At 40.5% G+C, this 17,444-nt stretch overlaps 3 protein-coding genes across 3 annotated transcripts; all 3 read right to left on the reverse strand.

The window, feature by feature from the left end:
- Window positions 1-265: 265 nt before the first annotated feature.
- On the reverse strand, window positions 266-8,017 carry plk3 (polo-like kinase 3 (Drosophila)). The gene is made up of 15 exons (XM_058643905.1): window positions 7,607-8,017; window positions 6,511-6,618; window positions 6,290-6,406; window positions 5,903-6,032; window positions 5,685-5,772; window positions 4,875-4,970; window positions 4,558-4,756; window positions 4,269-4,395; window positions 3,863-3,978; window positions 3,372-3,492; window positions 3,180-3,263; window positions 2,805-2,967; window positions 2,522-2,651; window positions 2,283-2,393; window positions 266-2,168 (listed from the first exon to the last, which is right to left on the reverse strand). The coding sequence occupies exons 1-15, from the start codon at window positions 7,820-7,822 to the stop codon at window positions 1,971-1,973; spliced, it is 2,004 nt and encodes a 667-aa protein (XP_058499888.1). The 5' UTR covers window positions 7,823-8,017; the 3' UTR covers window positions 266-1,970.
- A 3,239-nt stretch (window positions 8,018-11,256) lies between these two features.
- On the reverse strand, window positions 11,257-14,192 carry cacybp (calcyclin binding protein). Its single transcript, XM_058635268.1, has 6 exons — window positions 14,061-14,192; window positions 13,128-13,338; window positions 12,921-13,017; window positions 12,721-12,820; window positions 12,280-12,374; window positions 11,257-12,066 (listed from the first exon to the last, which is right to left on the reverse strand). The coding sequence occupies exons 1-6, from the start codon at window positions 14,076-14,078 to the stop codon at window positions 11,904-11,906; spliced, it is 684 nt and encodes a 227-aa protein (XP_058491251.1). The 5' UTR covers window positions 14,079-14,192; the 3' UTR covers window positions 11,257-11,903.
- A 299-nt stretch (window positions 14,193-14,491) lies between these two features.
- On the reverse strand, window positions 14,492-16,670 carry mrps14 (mitochondrial ribosomal protein S14). Its single transcript, XM_058637790.1, has 3 exons — window positions 16,581-16,670; window positions 15,231-15,395; window positions 14,492-15,071 (listed from the first exon to the last, which is right to left on the reverse strand). Exons 1-3 carry the CDS (start codon window positions 16,647-16,649, stop codon window positions 14,889-14,891), a joined length of 417 nt encoding a protein of 138 aa, XP_058493773.1. The 5' UTR covers window positions 16,650-16,670; the 3' UTR covers window positions 14,492-14,888.
- Window positions 16,671-17,444: the final 774 nt, after the last annotated feature.

The raw sequence follows: 17,444 nt of genomic DNA on the forward strand, positions 1-17,444 counted from the left end.
CGTCATAAATGTGACCTTTAATAACCGTCTCCTAGAGTTAGATGTTTGAGTTATCTCCCACACCTTTTTGCCAAGAGATTTCAGTAGTTCTTAAAAAAAAAGAAACCACAACACACAGGTAAAGCCAAGGCTTCCTTTCTACAAGACGACACAAAGAACAGCTATTACGGAGCAAGATGACTCATGGAGCGCTTGTGACGCCATCACTGCCTCGTAGCGTACACCGTGTTCTCTCGAAATGAATAAAGCTTCAGTGCAAACCAAGTTAAATTTTCCATAAACTTTATTTTTGTCCCATTTTCCCCCAAAAAAAACACATTTACATACAAAAGGTGATCAGAATTCCTTGTGTCAAGAACATGACATTTACAGAATAAATAAAAAAAACATGTATAAATAAAAATATAAATAAACAGGACATTATGTGCCAAAATATAAACTCTCTTGAATCGGCAAATGGCTTTCACAATGTTGGGTTTCTTGAAAACACGTACATAATACTTGCATTCCACGTCACAGTTTTTAGGATACAACTCTGGGTCGAGAAAGCAATGTAAACCGATAAGAATTACAGTACAGTACAATGGAGTACAATGTATTCTTTTTTCCATAGTAGATATAACTGGGATAAATATTTTTGACAGTCGTTCAACAAGCTTATACCAGGTAGTGAGTGTAGTGCTGGTGAATTTACTTTTGAACTTCACACTAAAAAGTACAAAAGTAAATCACGCCCGTTAACCCCATTTCAGGACTCGTTTGTATACAGCTTGACATTCACCAAGGGTTGCTATTGCACTAAACAGACATCCCTCAGAAAGGCACTTTTTATCCCCCTCCCCCCTCCTATTCCAACAGCATTGTTTACCAGCATGAGGCACAGACACATTCACCTACTGTACGTGCAATTAAAACTTTAAAAAAAAAAAAAAACAACCAACAAAAGAAAATGCCTTTTGGTATCTCATTAAAAACAAATAAAAGTGGTAGTAAAAAGAATTTGCTTTCCAGATTAAATTTTCAACAAAAGAAGAAAAAAAGAAAAAAAAAAAGTGCAAAATTGTGTTGCTCCCATAGCCCATTTAATTTACGGTGTACCATGTCAGTGAATTTTGTTTCAACAACTATCTAAGAACAAGACAAAAGCAATGTTGGAGCAGAAGGAATGACTCTCCAAGCATCACCAAATAAGGCCAGGAATGTTATTTGTGCATGTGAGGTCAAGATTGTAGTGTGATCCTATAGCTGGCTCATATGATTTGTTTCAAAAACGAATGTGTGCACCCTAGTCCAACGAGGCCAGAAACCAACTGAGGGTAGGAGGGTCTCTCTCTCTCTTCCACCTCCCAAATCAAACCACACTTCTTCCCAAAGCATCTCCACTGTAAGATCACAGGTCCAGTGCAATCAACGGCAGCGATGACCTTGTTGCTAAAATACCTTGAGGAAATTGAGCCTGAAAGCATTCCAGCTGCAAGATTATCCACATTTCCGTTGCAAGCACTTTGACAGCTTTACATACATTTGAGAAACCATGCCTGGGTTAACCGGTTCTATTCATGGGAAGTTGAAAGCTGCAGGATCCAGCCAAGAAGCAGTGGTGTCGAAAGAGTGAGGGAAGGTAATTGCGAGTTTGGGTGTTCATTTTAGGGCATCTGCCCCGGAGGAATCCATAATGTCAGGCCATTTTGGAGTCTCTTATTGTGGGTATCAAAACCTTCCAGGTGGATACCTTTTGAGGCAAAAGCTGTACAGGCACAAACCCTTGAGGCAGATGCTGCATTGGGCAACGTCCTGACTGCACGACGTTAATCAAGGTCAATACATTTGATCATCCGCAGCTCAAGCACTAGTTAAGACAAGAATATTGTTCAGGATCGGAGCGTCCATCCCGAATGTGGTGTCAGGGAGCCGCCCCCCCCCCCCCAAAAAAGGGTCAACCAGCTAGAGGCATCAGTCGAGGTGTGCTCTCAGGCGTCAGCATGGTGTTGAAGCAGCTGCACCACGTATCGTAGTCGGTGTCGTAGCTCAGGAGAGCAGCCCATCTCGTTCAGCATGCTGAGGAGGTAAGTGTACGAGACGCGCTCCCGGGTAATGTAGGTGAGCAAATAGGAGTCATCAGAGGACTTGCACAGGATGATCTTGGTGTGGTCAGTGTAGAAGTTGACCTGGAGGAAATAAAAAAAAATAAAGAATGTAAGGAGGGCGCAATAATCCAACGCGAAACTTGGAATTGCTGATGCAACTTTATTGTGGTATATAAAAAAGGAGCGTTTCCAAACCTGAAGAGTGCCATTGTTGAAGAGCATTACGAGAGCGTGGTCCGTCTTCACCCACTGGAGCAGCAGAGGAGGAGCACACGAGGCCTGTCCTTCACAGTTTAGATCTCCGCCCTGAGGAGGTGAGAAATGATGAAGTTAAATACCCACTCCATTGCACTGACACAACAGTGCTTTAACGATGATTGCAGTTGATGACCAGTGGACGACAGTTGACGACTGAAAGAGTAATTTCCTCATACCTCCATGAGGTTTTCCTCCATGTAGTTAGCCATTAGCTCGACAATCTGTTTCTGGCTGCGGAGTTGCTCAGGTAGAGAGTTTGCAGCAAAGCTGAAGTGTTTGTTGTTGTTCAGGCAGTAGTGGACAGTCCTGTTTAGAAAATGGAAAAAAAAAAAACACACTTAGAAAAAAGATTGATGAAGACCATTTTTACGGCCATCAAATTTCAGGAAAACAACTTACAAATGTAACAAATACAATTGCCTTATGTGAAAAAACACGATACACCGTGCTAGTACTTACTTGCGTTGGTCACAAAGACTGAGATGTGTTCCCTCATTGAAGAGCACCCCGATACTTTTGTTTGACAGCTGGTAGCCAAACCCGTATTTGTTGGAGTAGTCGACCCACTTGGTGACCCACAGGAAAGACTGTGGTTTGGACAAACAGGGTGGGTTTCTGGTGCCTGAAGGGAAAACCATGTTGAGGGACTGTGCTACGATTTCACAGTGTGGAATTTAATTACATTTCATCGATTCTTACTACTCCAGTAGTATTTACTGCTGTTGTAGTCAAACTCACAATAACACTCAAGAACTTATGATGCAAGATATAAAGCAAAATATAATAACCCAGTCATTTTTTTTAAAGTCTTAAGTCTACTTTGTGCTCTCCTACCTGCAGGCATGGTGGCCAGGCAGCCTTTGAGGACTTTCATGGTCGATTCAGCAACGGCTGCAGGGGTCAATACGTCTTCACAAGCTGGAGGGAAAAAATAACAATGAGAAAATACACGTTATAAAACATTACATATAAAAAGGAAAATCCAACGCATACGGACACATGTTCAAAAGAAGAGCCGACACGTACGTTCAGTGCTGCTGGCCATGGTGCCCTTGAAGGAGCGAGAGAGGGATTTCCTGGACTCTTCCTCAGCAGGAGTCTGTTCCAGAGGCACAGAGCTGACCAGCTGACCGGTGGGAGAGGGCACCTGCACGGCAACAAGACACCAAAACACATTCACGTCATGGGAAACAATTAAAAGTCTTTTATAAGTCTCTTATGGTTTGTTGGTCTAGTCAAAACACCAGGGAAGGCACAAATATGCAGTCTCCCCAGTTCCATGCCACAAAAATGGCCTCAAATGTGTTTTGCTGAACAAACATTGAGCAGTTTAAACACAAGACTTCTTTAAGCAAATCGCTCTATCCATTTAAATAATTCCATTGCTCATCCACAGAACTTTCTCAAGAGACATCTGCCCTGATAATATCCATTTTATTGTTTCATCTTCAGATTAAAAATGGATGAGGTTGATCACTTTATTATAAATTAAAAAAAAAAAAAAAAAAAACAAGTACCTCATTGGGTCCAACGGTCTTGTAACTGATCTGGCGGTTGATTGAACATTTAACGATGCCGGACACCAGCTTGGAAATGTCTTTGTCATCTTTTTCCTCGCATGGAATCTTCTCCACTAAAAACACAACATAAAAAAAAGACACGTCAATGTTCCCGTAGAAGACACATTCCAAAGCCAGAGAGTCTATTCTGATCTCATTCTTCGAAGCGCTTCAAGGAAACCGAATACCATCTGTTTGTTCGTGTTCATTTCTTTTAAAACAAATGTTGGCGTGAGCGAAAACTGGACGAACAAGATATCCAACATGCATAGTTTCAATAACAAAAGGTCAAACTTGTCACCGGTGTGCGCAGAAACGAATGAGAAAGTTCTCCACCGTGTCAGACATTGTTGCGGCTGCTTACCTTTTGCCTTCTTCTTGCCAAAGAAGCTCTTGGCCATTTTAGCAAAGAATTTCTTGGCAGGGCTTGGGGGGTGGAGCTCTGGCACCATCACACAGCTGTTGGGAGGAAGCTTGTCAGGAGTATAACCCTAGAGGAGGGAAATGCAGAGAGAAAAGACAAAGGGTGAGGAAGACGCAGGAGGAGGGAGAAGGGACACAATGACCCTGAAGTACTGCTGTCATACTGTTAGTTTCACACCACATTTTTTTTCCCCCATTCTCTAAAAGCCAACGCAATTGGTTTGACGTACTTTGGTGAAGAAGTCGTGGTTGAGAATCTGATCCAGTGAGAGTCTGTCGTTGGGGTTTTTCTGCAGGATGCCCGAGATGAGTTTCTGTGCCGCGGGTGAAAGTGTGGAGGGCAGGTTGTACCGAACTTCTTTTATACACTTGTAGGTCTCCTTGAGGTCAAGAGTCTCAAAAGGAGGGCTGCCACACATCAGCGTGTACCTGAATATCAGAAAGCACAGCAACCGTTCAAGTCAATATTCAATACTACACTAATATTTCGGATTAAATCACAAAAAAAAAAAAAAGGCCACAAATTCTGGAAAAAGCAAACACTCACATGACACATCCAAGTGACCAAACATCCGACTCTGTGCCATGGCCCTGTCTGTTGAGCACCTCAGGGGCCAAATAGTTTGGAGTCCCACAAATTGTTCTGAGAAAAACAACAAAAATAATAATGTGTTCACTTTTTTTTTTTTTTTTCTCAGTACACGCGTCACTGAGACAAGGAAGCAGCAGCTGAAGCATTTCTCTTCTCGTCACAACCACTCTTCTGGTATTCCACAGGAAGGTGTCAAACGGTATCGAAACCATGCTCTGAACATTGCATTCAACTGCCACTTGGAAACCAGTTAGTTTGGTTCTTACTGTGAGGGGGGGGGGGCAAGAGCTGGAAGGAACAATGTGCTTTAGCACATGATGTAATGGTTTTAATTCAATATGCAAGACTGGATTAACACCAAGATACGGAAACTGTTCAATAATTAAAGTCCACATATACATTCAGGTGATTAAACAAAGTAAGAACAATTACTTTCTTTAAATTCGGTGACCATTGGCAGTTTAATTAGAATGACGCGACGTAAAGTTGCTCAGTGAGTTCTAACTCAACACATGTACTGCTCAAGCATATCGAGTAAGCCTGGTGTAGCAGACCTTCCTCACAGCAGATATTTCGCTAAAGGAAATGGGACCGGCTGAACTAAACACACTTTTACCTTAAAAAAAAAAAAAAAAAAAAAAGTGCCTACACGTTTCCCATATCTTGAATGTTTCCAGCATATATAGCATTAGCCGAAACAACCAATCTACTGGACGGTACTGTAAATAAATAAATAAATAAATAAATAAATAAATAAAGACTTACTTTTTCCTCTGCTCGACCGTTTCCAGTTTGGCAGCGAGGCCAAAGTCTCCCAGCCGTAGGTCCATGTTCTCGTTGACAAAGAAGTTGCCTGAAAGAGACAATAATGCATTTGTCCAGTCAGCATTCCGCAGATAACATGTGCCTGCCCAAGTCACAGCAGATTCCTGGGATGCCAATCATTGTATCCATACACAAGGTTTGTCAGTCAGATCATGTACCTAGTTTGAGATCTCTGTGCAGGATGCCTCTGTTGTGGAGGTACTTGAGGCCAGATATGATCTGTCTCAGGTAATATCGCACTTCTGGCTCCGTGAGCGTGTGTCTGGCCTTCCAAATGTGTGCCAGCGACTGCAGGGACAAAACAGGGGAATCATCACCCTCACATCCATCAGTGGAACAACGCTACTGCACTCACACACACACACACACACCAACACTCTCTGCAGTAGCACATAAATGAGCTGCTGCTGTAAATCAGGAGGGTGCCAGCAAGTCTGGGTCAATAGCTATTTCACAGTTGGATACAAAGAAAGTATTGCATTCTGTTTTGTTTCCATGGCATGGCAATCAAAGTAAGCTGCACACACACAAATATGAAGTCTCACCTTCCGACTGCAGAGCTCGAGGAATATGTAGATGTTTTCTTGGTCTTCAAAGTGATGAGAAAATTTTACCACATGCTTGTGAGACAGGGTTTTGTGCAGTTCAATCTCATTTGTGATCTGTCAATACAGAGACATCTGATCAGTTTGTTTGTTTGTTCACATGAAACCAACACACATCCAGTCACGTAGTGTGACTGGTAAACAAGCAGCATCACGCGTACCTTGTCTCTCTGGTGAGGTTTGGACACCCTGCTCTGTGGAATCACCTTGACGGCATACATTTTGTTGGTGGTGAGGTCTGTCATCTCGTAGCATCGAGCAAAGCCACCCTAAAAAGGGGAGGAAAACACCAGGATCAAGTTAAAAGCAGCAGGTTGAGAACCTGCAGTGACCAAACGAAAGGTGAATCTCTGGCCCAATCATCAATATTTCCCCATCATGACAATTCTTGTGTTAAAGGCAAATGATCAATCCAGAATTAAACATATTTACAAAAGGGGTTAACGCCACTCAGGTGAAACGTTATCATCAGCATCCTGTGTCGCCTTGGGTGTTTCTGTATGCAGCTAAAAAGACGACGACAGACGCCACGCATCATGTTTACTGCTGAATATGTCGGTGCGTTCACAGATGCATTTTGAGAATATTATGTGCTAAGAAGGGACGAGGCAAAGCAGGCTGCTGCATTCATTATATTGACAGAGACGTTTCCAGCTCTGCGGCAGCAGAAGGGAGAGCGCACAGACTTGGCTCCCTGCCTGGTGCAGGGAATAAACCTCCAGCAACATGTTGATGGTCTCTCCATTCATACACTGCACATGCACACATGCACATTACAGAGACAGAGAGAGACTTAATAGTGATGGAGAGGAACAGCAGCGTTGGCTGACATAAGGGGTTAAGTGTTCAAGGTAATGCTATGATGACATTTAAAAAATAAATAAATAAATAAAAAAAACACACAGGGAATGCAGTGAAGCAGCTGTTGTAATTCTATTGCTGCCAATCATGTGTGCACTCAGGAGCTGCATGGGCACACCTTGCGTCTGATTCATCCAGCAGTGACGCGCACCATATCCACGAGGTCCCCCCCCCTCACCCACCCACCCAACCAACCAGACCCGCATCAAGTAACGCACCTGGAAAAACAGCTCATCAGGGTTTTTTTTTTTTTTAAACTTATTGACAGTACATCTGCCAAAAACAGCGACTCACTCAACCCCACATTCCGTCTTTGATGTCGTACAATTGAGAAAAAAATAAAAAGGATGATTCCAATGAGGCGAGACATTCACATGTGATGTTACATTTCCGTACCTTTCCCAACAGCTTCCCTTTACTGTAGGATCTCCCGGTCTTGGGGTCTGTCACCACCTGGGCCAGCTCTGGTTTGATTTGTTCGGCTTTATTCCTGCTGGTTTTCACCGGCGCAGAGGACGGCTGGGCTCCACGCTCCGGAGCAGGCTTAAATAAATCCGCGTTCATGGCGTGGCACGAAATACGCTGCGTCGCGGTGAAACAACCGGTATCCATTCAACGCGGAGGCAGAAACGACACGCTCGTGAATAAATATCCTCACTCTCTGTGTCTCTGTCTCTCTCTGGTTCGCCGTTCTTCGCTTCAGTCGTGAGTCGGGTGCGTGAAGACTTGCTTGCCTCCTCCAGCTGTCTCCATCTGGCATATCCGACTGAACGCGGCTGCCTCGGCTTTATAGGCGAGGCTACGTCATGGAGCGGGCGGGGACGCACCGGTGGAGAAAGTCCAGACGATTTGCTCACAGACTCATTCAGAGACAGCGCGAGCCTTTCTGGGGCTCTTTACGCTTCAGAGTGTCATGTGACCCGGGGCTTGGACCTTCCCCTAAACCCCCAAACAGCGTCACAACTCTACAACGTGTAATCTTTGCTGTTGTCGCTTGGATTTGACGTTCGGGTGTTGTAAAAGTCAACTTCCTCCTCAAGTCTAACGCATATCAGCCAAGAATGGAAGTGGGACTTCACTAAAGTCTGTCCTTTGGTTCCCCCTGGATGACTGTTGTCAATGTTCACACACAATTAATGACCAAACCAGAATCACAATCAGTCTATTGTCAGATTCAATACCAGGAGGCAAATGCTGTGCCCAGAAACAGACAATTATAGAGGTTTCACAACATACAGCAATTCAAAAATGATCTAATATGAAACGTTATATTTGTTTGTTTTCAAACTATCTTTACCAGTGTTGTATGTAACAAAGTACAAATACTTTGTTACTGTACTTGAGTACAACATTCACATATCTGTACTTTACTTCAGTTTTAATTCTAGCAACTTTGACTTTTACTCCACTTCATTTCCTCTAACTAACTTTGTTACTCGTTACTACCAAATAAAATCAGAAGAAGAAGAGTTGGTAATGGTCTGTATTTATATAGAGTCTTTCTTGTCTTGATGAGCAGCTTTACACTACAGTTTTGCCTTTCACCCATTATACATGGGGTTTAGTATCAGAGCCAGGAATTGAACGCACAACTTTCCAGTAGAAAGACAACGTGTCCTACCACTGAGCTACCATGGCTCCATCTTTAGTTAATACTTTTACTTCTAAAAACTTAAGTACATTTTATACCAGAAAATGACTTTTGATACTTAAGTACAGTAAATGTCATATGCTTTAAGACTTTTACTGAAGTAATATTATTAACAAAAGTGACTTTATATAACAGACAGACAGACTTCACCCTTGACTGCAATACCTCAGATGTCCTCATAAAATGCAGCATAAATTAGCCGTGTTTTAAAACATGTCACATGTTTGGGTTTTTTTTTGGCCACACAGTTATATGGGGAAATAGTAACTGTATGTCAATGACAGGGCAGAAGCTAAAAAAATTAATGTTTTGGTGAACTGATTTTTCTGCAGGTGAATAAAGTACGAAGTTCTCTTGACTCCAATATGTGAATTGCTCACATATGAGATGACCTAGTGTTTGATTTTCTTCATCTCATCAAATAGTCACAACTCACTCTTACTCATTGTTGCCTGATTCTCCACACGAGGGTCACAAAGGGCTGGTGTCTATCCCAGCAGACATAGGGTGAAAGTCGGGGTCCACCCACACAGACATAAATATGGATAGTAAATATCACAAAGGAAATGTGTAACATATCCTAAACCACTTAACAATTCTATGCAGACTATATGAAGCAGCACAAGCAGGTTAGTAAAGCAGAGTGACATTATACTATTATAGGGCATCTCTGAAGCTGAACCAGTCTAGTCATATTTTTCGTGTGAGGCAACACCGCCATCTACTGGATGATGAATAACGCCCACATGGCTGATGTCACAATAGTTCCATCTCCTGCAACAGTCAGTTCTCCAAAACTGTCAGGTTAGAATGTCTGATTTGCAGTACGGTAGTAGCCATGGATGTCCTGAACACAGCCTAGTCACAACTTATGGAAAATGTAGTTCTAATTATTGTACGGTTCATTACATTAGTAATACATATGTAACCAATCAGGATGGACAAAACCTCAAAACCGGCACAAAAAAAACCAGATTAAAAATCCAGACAACATGCTAATCAAAAGGCCATGTTGTTTTCAATTAGGGCTGCAATGATTATTTGATTAATCGATTTGACTTTTGATGGACTTAAAGTCGTGTTTCCTACCCCGTCAGTGGCTCAAGGTCAGGGATCATTCACCATCGTGATGTGAGGGTTGCAAACCATCATATCACCACAATCAATGGTCACTCACAGGACGTGTGTGGGCTGAAGTGGTCTCCAGGTGGCCCCCGTGTGCAGGACGGAAGCACCAGCAACTGCGGGTCCACTGCTGGAGCGAACACCAAGGAGCTGTCAAGGTAGACAACTACAGTATATACTTGTTTCACTAAACTCTGTGATGACATGAAGATACTTGTCGTTAATATTCTGTTGTAAGTGTGTAAAATCTATTTGGATGTGTTGTTGTAGGCTTTAGCCTGGTGTCCATGGCAGCCAAACATCCTGGCATCTGGAGGTGGTACAGTGATCGTCACATCCGAATCTGGAATGCAAACAGTGGCTCCTGCATCACTTCACTTGACACTCAGTCCCAGGTACCGCCTTCTGATACATTCTTGTGTTTTTGTGATCACTGTCAGATAATGTTGTTGCTTTTATTTGGTTTTGAGAACTGAACTTGCCAACATGGCTCATGACCTGATGATTTTACAAGGGGGGCAATTACTTTTTCACATGGGGCCATGTAGGTTTGGATAGTTTTTTCCCCATAATAAATAAAATCATCACTTAAAAACTGCATTTTGTGTTAACTTGGGTTATCTTTGTCTAATATTTAAATTTGTTTGATAATCTGAAACATTTAAGTGTGACAAACATGCAAAAAAAAATAAGAAATCAGGAAGGGGGCAAACACTTTTTCACACCACTGTATGTAATTGTTTTGAGGAGACAGACTCTGTGCTTGTTTCCCATACTAACACCTAGGGAACTATACTTGCATGTCATTTCTGTTTGTTTTAGGCCACTAGGACAGAGTTCTCTTTCATTCAATTTGATAAATGATTTTTTTTACTATTTTATTTTTAGTTTGTTGAGAAGTTATTATGGATTATGCTTATCCCACTGATAAAACACCTCTGTCGGACCCCTGCAGAATCTGAACTGGTACTAGCTTGCAACTATAAAGTTCTCTTTGTTCTTTACAGGCCTTGTGTCAGCAGAGTCTCTTTCTGCACCATCATCTCACCACCTGTCGTTATTTAGGAGGAACTAGGAAGGCCTGGTAAACGACATCATCTATGAGACAATTAACATACCTGGAACCTTAACATGTATTTTAATGTTTCGGCAAAGTAATGAACACATTCACGTAGCATTTTGGGAAATGAAGACGGTTTCAAATTCAGCTCATTATGAAACTTTCTCAAAACAAACTTCTCATGGACAAAACTTAAGAAAAATACCACAATGACAGTTTTATCTTGTTTTTTAATTGTTTTACATATTCACAAATATTGGAGGTAACCACAATGTGAGCAAACGGAAATTATGGTAGAAAACTGTGCATCACTATAATAAAGACAAGACCTATTATAAAAATGAAAATGATTACATTGGACTAATGCATGAGCAGTACGTCAATGGAAAAAAATCTATTGATATAAAAACCAAGACAGTGCGAGTAGTTTTTGTCAGTAAATATGGACATGACTTTGGCAAATGTACACCTACACATTCAAAATGTCAGTTGTTTCTCTGCAATGATTCTGCACAATAAGATGATCAACAGAACATGTCAACTAATTTTACTCACTTACACTGGTCCAGTTTAATTCATGGACAATCATCAATCTTGGAAAGAAATGACTTCAGAACAAGGCTAAACATCTATTTGATTTTCTTTGACAGGTTTATGCATAACAAACAGTGACTAACAAACCACCACTCGCCTAAATGACGGTCAACCTATTCAACATATTGTGGGAATGTCATTTCTACAATTGGAACTTCAGTTTAAATCTGCAACATTTTAACAGTAATGTTACACCTCCTGCAGCCCTGGAAGATATATAGTTAAGACTTGTAGTCTTGTTTAGGAAAAGCAGTGAGTGTAGTTTAGACGTCCATCATGCCTTCTCCTCGAATTTTCTTCTCTTGAGACTCTGACCAGGCTTTGTTGATGGTCCTCTTCATCTCGTCATCTCCATCCTCATACATCTTCTTCAACATGGTCATCAGACCATCGCTGGGATCGGACTTCTCATCAACACTGGGTTTACTGTTGGGGGAAACACAAAGGTTCGTCATAATGAGGTTTGTTTGAAATGATTAGACGGTAAAGGTTCAGTTCATTACTCGTGGAGCTGCATCTGCATCTGCAAATGTGTCACTGACATTTGTGGTGTTACATTTGCGAGAAATAGACTTAATCATTGCTGCATGACAACCTCCATTAAAACAGCAGTTTTAAATCACATCAGCACAAACTTACTCTTTCTCTTTAGACTGCTTTTCCACCGTTGTCAGGCAATCCCACTTCTTTGATGTCTGTTTCTTGCACATGACCAGGACCATGTCTGTTTTTAGCTGTTGTGGGGATAACACGTGGTTAAAGATCTTTCGAGCAGGCAGAGACAGTCAAATCATTTCTTCAGGATGTAAAGTCTACTTTCTACCCTTAGTGGCTGAACAATTTACAACTGAGCTGAAGTGATACAAGGGCATGCTCATTAGTAAATAAATTGGGGAGAAAAAGGCTCTATCTTTTGTTGTGGAAGGTCAATGTCCTTTTTAAAAAGAACCTGCAATTAAAGGTTGCCCATTTGTTCACACTAGTAACTGTGTTGCTTCAGTTTTCTATGCCAAGAGCCCATGAAATGAGTCAGTAATTGTACAAATAATCCCTTCAAAAAGCTTCATCTACTTTGTTCACCTTTTTGAAACTGTCCTTTTCCTCGATTGGATACAACAGATTGAGAATTGTCATCTGATGGTTTTTCCCATCCAGATCCTTCACCAGCACAGAAAATGACCTGAGACAAGCAACATTTGTAATTACAACTGCATTTTAAGTAACACAGTGTGGATATATGGTACAATCCTACTCTATATACACATATATACATCTCTCACCTTTCGGTGAAGTTGACCTCCACATTTTCTGTTGGGATTTTGTGCACATCCTTCAGTGTAAGGTATATTTTGACAAATTTCTCCGACTGGTCCCAAGCTGCAAACAAGATGTAAGACGGTGAACAACAACTTCAAAAACTTCAAGTTTACATATACAGTACACACATTCTCTGAGATCATTACTGTGAGTGAACAACACTGTCATACCATAGTTGGTGATCTTGACTGTGTATGCTGCTTTAGAGGCTGCAGATGGGTCTGCTTGTCTCTTGGCCTGTTGCTCTTTTTGCAGCTGTTTGACTGAAAGCTCCTTCTCCACCTTCTTCTGCTCCTGTTTGAGCAGATCCTGCACCCTCTTTCTCTCTGATTTTTCCAAGAGCGACCCCAGCTCCAGCAAGTCTGCCTCCAACTGGTTGATCTGTAGGGTAAGGAATTAAACTACTGTAAAACAGGCAACTTTGAATTAATCCGTTTGATAGTTTTGACATCTTCGTTAGGTACCCTTTATAAATTCTGCATTCATCAGTTGCACGGTTGAAAGTTGAAAAAACACCAATACTTTTTTTCAGTCTGAGGACAAGTACAAATTAGGGCTCGAATGCAACCATTATATCTTTTAGTAAATTATTCTGACTTTAGGCCCTTTCTCCGTGGAGTTTGCATGTTCTCCCCGCGTGTGTGGATTTTATCCGGGTTCTCCGTTGTCCTCCCACAGTCCAAAAACTAAATTGACCGTAGGTGTGAGTGTGGATTGTTGTTTCTCTCTCGATATATGGCCCTAAATGGACTGTGAACCGTTCATCGCGAGCATCACGTTGCTAGAACGTTCTGCTCCAGTCATGGACCACAGTAAGTTAGCAACTTAGCTAACAACACACATTTATCCGTTTCTGGCAAATCCACGTTTGAGTTGAGTCACGCTTAAACCCCCCTCCATCCAAAAAACAAAGAACAAACAAAACAGACTTGTTTCCTGTGACTATATATCAAAAAAATATATTTGCCGGGTTCGCGTTTGGTTGCTAACTACCCGCGTTAACTAAAATTGAGTATTCATTTTACAACATGAACCTCCTTGGCCTGTAGGCGACCTTTGGTGTCGTCAGTGTATATAGTATTCAAGCAGAAATGGCGATTTACCTGTTCGGTGAGATCCATTTAGGCTTTGTTCAGTTCTGTTAGCTGTTCAGACAGAAGTGATCAACTACATTGAACTCATGCAGCGTCAGTCCACACAGGAAGCGTTTGCTTTTCTTCTTCTTTGGAGTCGAAGACAGCCTGTATGCACACTACTGCCATCTACAGGAATAACTTCTGTAACTTCAAGACGAGCATTCCCTTGGCCAGAAATATTCATCAGCATACTTGATTTTGTATTGATTTTAATCTTGTCCCACTTACATTATGTATATGGACAATGATCAGTAATATACATTATCGCGTACATATACTGCATTTTTTTTTATATTATATATTATACTGCAAGACTATTTGTACCTTGAAGTGGCAAGATGCTTAAACTTTTTCTTTTAACTAAATTTATATTGTACAATAAAATACACATGTGCATATAGTTTGTAATGTGCAACAATATTTATTCATCTTTTCTGGGTACATTATTGGACATTTGTTCATTTGAGAAGTAAGATAATTTTCTGTTAAAATTCAACAAATTTGATAATTTTCATGCTTAGACGAACCATATGGAAACATGGAAAACCAGTCGATGGAAGGGACAAATGTACGTCTTCTTCAGTATATACAATATACCGACAACTTGCTGCAGTTATTCAGTGGATTTATTTTCAACTGTCAAGCTGTTGAGGATGATGTTTCATTGTAGTGAATAGAATACCTGTTGAGTTTCCAGACAGTATCGAATGCTGATGTTTGGCTGGTTATAATCTCATCACCATTTGTTTTTTTCATCATGTTCCAAAGTGAATGAATTGTCCAATGCCTACAGAGTCACCATCTTGCCCTCTGAATCCCTGACATTTGGCTGTGATCAGCTAGATGACGGAAAACAATACGGCTCAGTCGCCACCTCCGCTTCACTCCTCGGGGTCGGGAAGTCATCACGCACCTGTTGCGTATTCTTACAGGGCAGCTGTCTCTGGGCAGTTCTGCAATTTCTTTATCTGCCACCTCCTGTGAATGTTTAAAAACTGAATATTATTCCATATATTCCATATTAAATCAGCTTAGTTAGTTAGCAATGGAGTATATCCTTACTTCACAAGAAGGTTACAATAAATTGAGAAATTTGGTATCTCTCTCATACAAGTAGATAAAGAAATATCAGTCTACCTGAAGCTCTTTAGGCAGGATGGTGTTCTTCCTCAGTGCGTTGATCCGTAACCTCTCATCAGCATAGTCAAAGGCCATCTGTCTTCTCTTCACGTCCCTGAGCATCCTCCAGTTAACATAGTAACCCCTCACCTGCTCCACGGCCCCCCAGCAGCTTCTCAGGGCCTGCACACAATGTTCCAGCAGTTGTTAAAGACTGAAAGATAATAACATGTACCTGTGGCTCATAATGAACCTATAACAAGATCTGTTAAGCACTGTTGTTGAAGCCTTTTGCAAGGAGGAGATAGAAAGCTAACACAAAGAAAGGAATAGATGTGCCCATGGTTTTTGCCCTCCAGTGGGCCAGGTATTTTTTATTTTATGTTGACCCTGGTTAAACATGTAATAATTACCATAACACAACAAAGCACTGCCTGGTGCTTGTGTAAACAAGCAAGTACAAATTGCAAAAATAGAAGAAACTGAGGCTGTTCAGATAATACAGTCTGTATTAAACATGAGATATGTAATACAGTAAACTTTTTAAACCCTGTTGATAAACCTAACTAGTGAGTCTGTAAATAAATAGAAACATAGAAAGAAAATAAACATTAATGATGTCCAGTCAGTAAAATATCACAAACCAAAGTGCAGAGAAATAAAGACCAGAAATCTGCCTCTACAACTTTAAAAACATTAAGGTATCGCAAATGATTAATAAACTCAATTTAAACATGTGCAAACTGCAAAAGTAACAAGTCTGAGAATGTACCACTCTGTATTTACACAACACATTCATTGTATTAAACACGTGATATGTTATTATTCATCCTCACTGTGGCATTAGTTAATGTTCAGCTGCAAGATGGAAATCAAATATACAGACCAATTTTATTGACATTAGCAGTTTGCATTTATGTTATTGGGGGGGAGATGAAGTAAGAAAACCATAAAGTTCATGCCGTAGGCTATACAATAAATTGATGCAAACACCAACTAAAAGTGTACCAATCATATATTAAATATTAAAATATTAAAATTCAGTTCAACTGACCTAGCATTACGCACACTCTTACAAAACTAACTTTTCTCTGACGCTGTTTGAATAAACAATGGTTAAGCCAGGCGTCCCTCTTAAATAGAAAAATGCTTACACAAGCTGTCGCAATTTAACAAAATTAAAAATAAAATAACAGATAAAATGCTAAGAGCTGGACACAGGCAGGTCAGATAGCTGCAAAGCTAACGTCAGGGAGATACTTCAACCGCTCACAATGGCGGCTGCAGTTTCCTTCTGTCAATTAAGCAATACTAAATAAAACAAAAAAACTCCACTAATCTCAAAAATGATTAATGGAAAAAGTTTACCTGATTTGGAGCGTGAACGGTCGAATAGAGGGCATGTAAGCCTGAACATGCTAGCCTGAGAGCTGCCATGTTTTCTTTTTTTACTGTGAGAGAAAACCAAGAGAAGACGTTAAAACACCGAGAACATCGCCACCTGTTGACCTGGAGGAGTATGAAAAACGGTATGTACTAATCTAATGTGTTGTCTATTTTGTTAATGTTTCTTTTGTCTGTTTGTGATTCCATGTAAACATAGATATTTTGAAGGAGCAGTAAAAAAAATAAAATTTTCCAGCACAAGACATATGTTTTAAATATATTCCCTTTACAAAGAAGGCAATTGTAGAACCAAGGTTAGAATAGTTTTCAAGTTAGTTTTTATTTGTTTTTGGTAATGCCTATTTTTATTTTTTTTGTATTTGCCTTGTGCAAGATTCTAAAAGGTCATAACAAGTATTTTTTATGACAATAAGTCATAAACCCTGAGTTCAATAGTGCTACTAAAAACCAGCAGGTGGCAGTGTTGTTACATGAATTTCATCCTTGCCAACCACCAATGAGTGAAACTCTTATCATATTATTGAATGTAAATCTTAGGCCTGAATGAATGGAATCATGTATTATCTGAAATGAAAGGTAATAAGTGTATCAAGTCATGTAATAAAGGTCATAAACAGTAGATATTTTATTTTAAAGTGTGAAGCACGGACATCTCAAAAGAAAACTTTTCATGAGTCCAGAGAAACAACCTGTGTGCAGCTGTATATCCCCCATGTCTCATATACTGGTTTATAGCCTAAAAATATCCAGATATTATTTGATGTTATTATTATTATTATTATTATTATAATATATTTATTTTGACAGAAAGATATTTTCTCCCAT

The sequence above is a fragment of the Solea solea genome, chromosome 1, assembly GCF_958295425.1.
Source record: "Solea solea chromosome 1, fSolSol10.1, whole genome shotgun sequence".
Lineage (NCBI taxonomy): Eukaryota > Metazoa > Chordata > Actinopteri > Pleuronectiformes > Soleidae > Solea > Solea solea.

Excerpts from the sequence above, each read along its gene's own strand:
- plk3 (XM_058643905.1), bottom strand. The coding sequence starts at position 7,822 with ATGGATACCGGTTGTTTCACCGCGACGCAGCGTATTTCGTGCCACGCC. Across the intron at positions 6,619-7,606 it reads AAGGGAAGCTGTTGGGAAAG|GGTGGCTTTGCTCGATGCTA; the intron begins GTACGGAAATGT and ends TCCCCTTTTTAG. Across the intron at positions 3,979-4,268 it reads TGGCAAGAAGAAGGCAAAAG|TGGAGAAGATTCCATGCGAG; the intron begins GTAAGCAGCCGC and ends TTGTGTTTTTAG.
- cacybp (XM_058635268.1), bottom strand. Across the intron at positions 13,018-13,127 it reads AGTCAAGATCACCAACTATG|CTTGGGACCAGTCGGAGAAA; the intron begins GTATGACAGTGT and ends TCTTGTTTGCAG. Across the intron at positions 12,067-12,279 it reads AAGCAGTCTAAAGAGAAAGA|TAAACCCAGTGTTGATGAGA; the intron begins GTAAGTTTGTGC and ends TTCCCCCAACAG.
- mrps14 (XM_058637790.1), bottom strand. The coding sequence starts at position 16,649 with ATGGCAGCTCTCAGGCTAGCATGTTCAGGCTTACATGCCCTCTATTCG. Across the intron at positions 15,396-16,580 it reads CCGTTCACGCTCCAAATCAG|GCCCTGAGAAGCTGCTGGGG; the intron begins GTAAACTTTTTC and ends CATTGTGTGCAG. Across the intron at positions 15,072-15,230 it reads TCCTGCCTAAAGAGCTTCAG|GAGGTGGCAGATAAAGAAAT; the intron begins GTAGACTGATAT and ends AAACATTCACAG.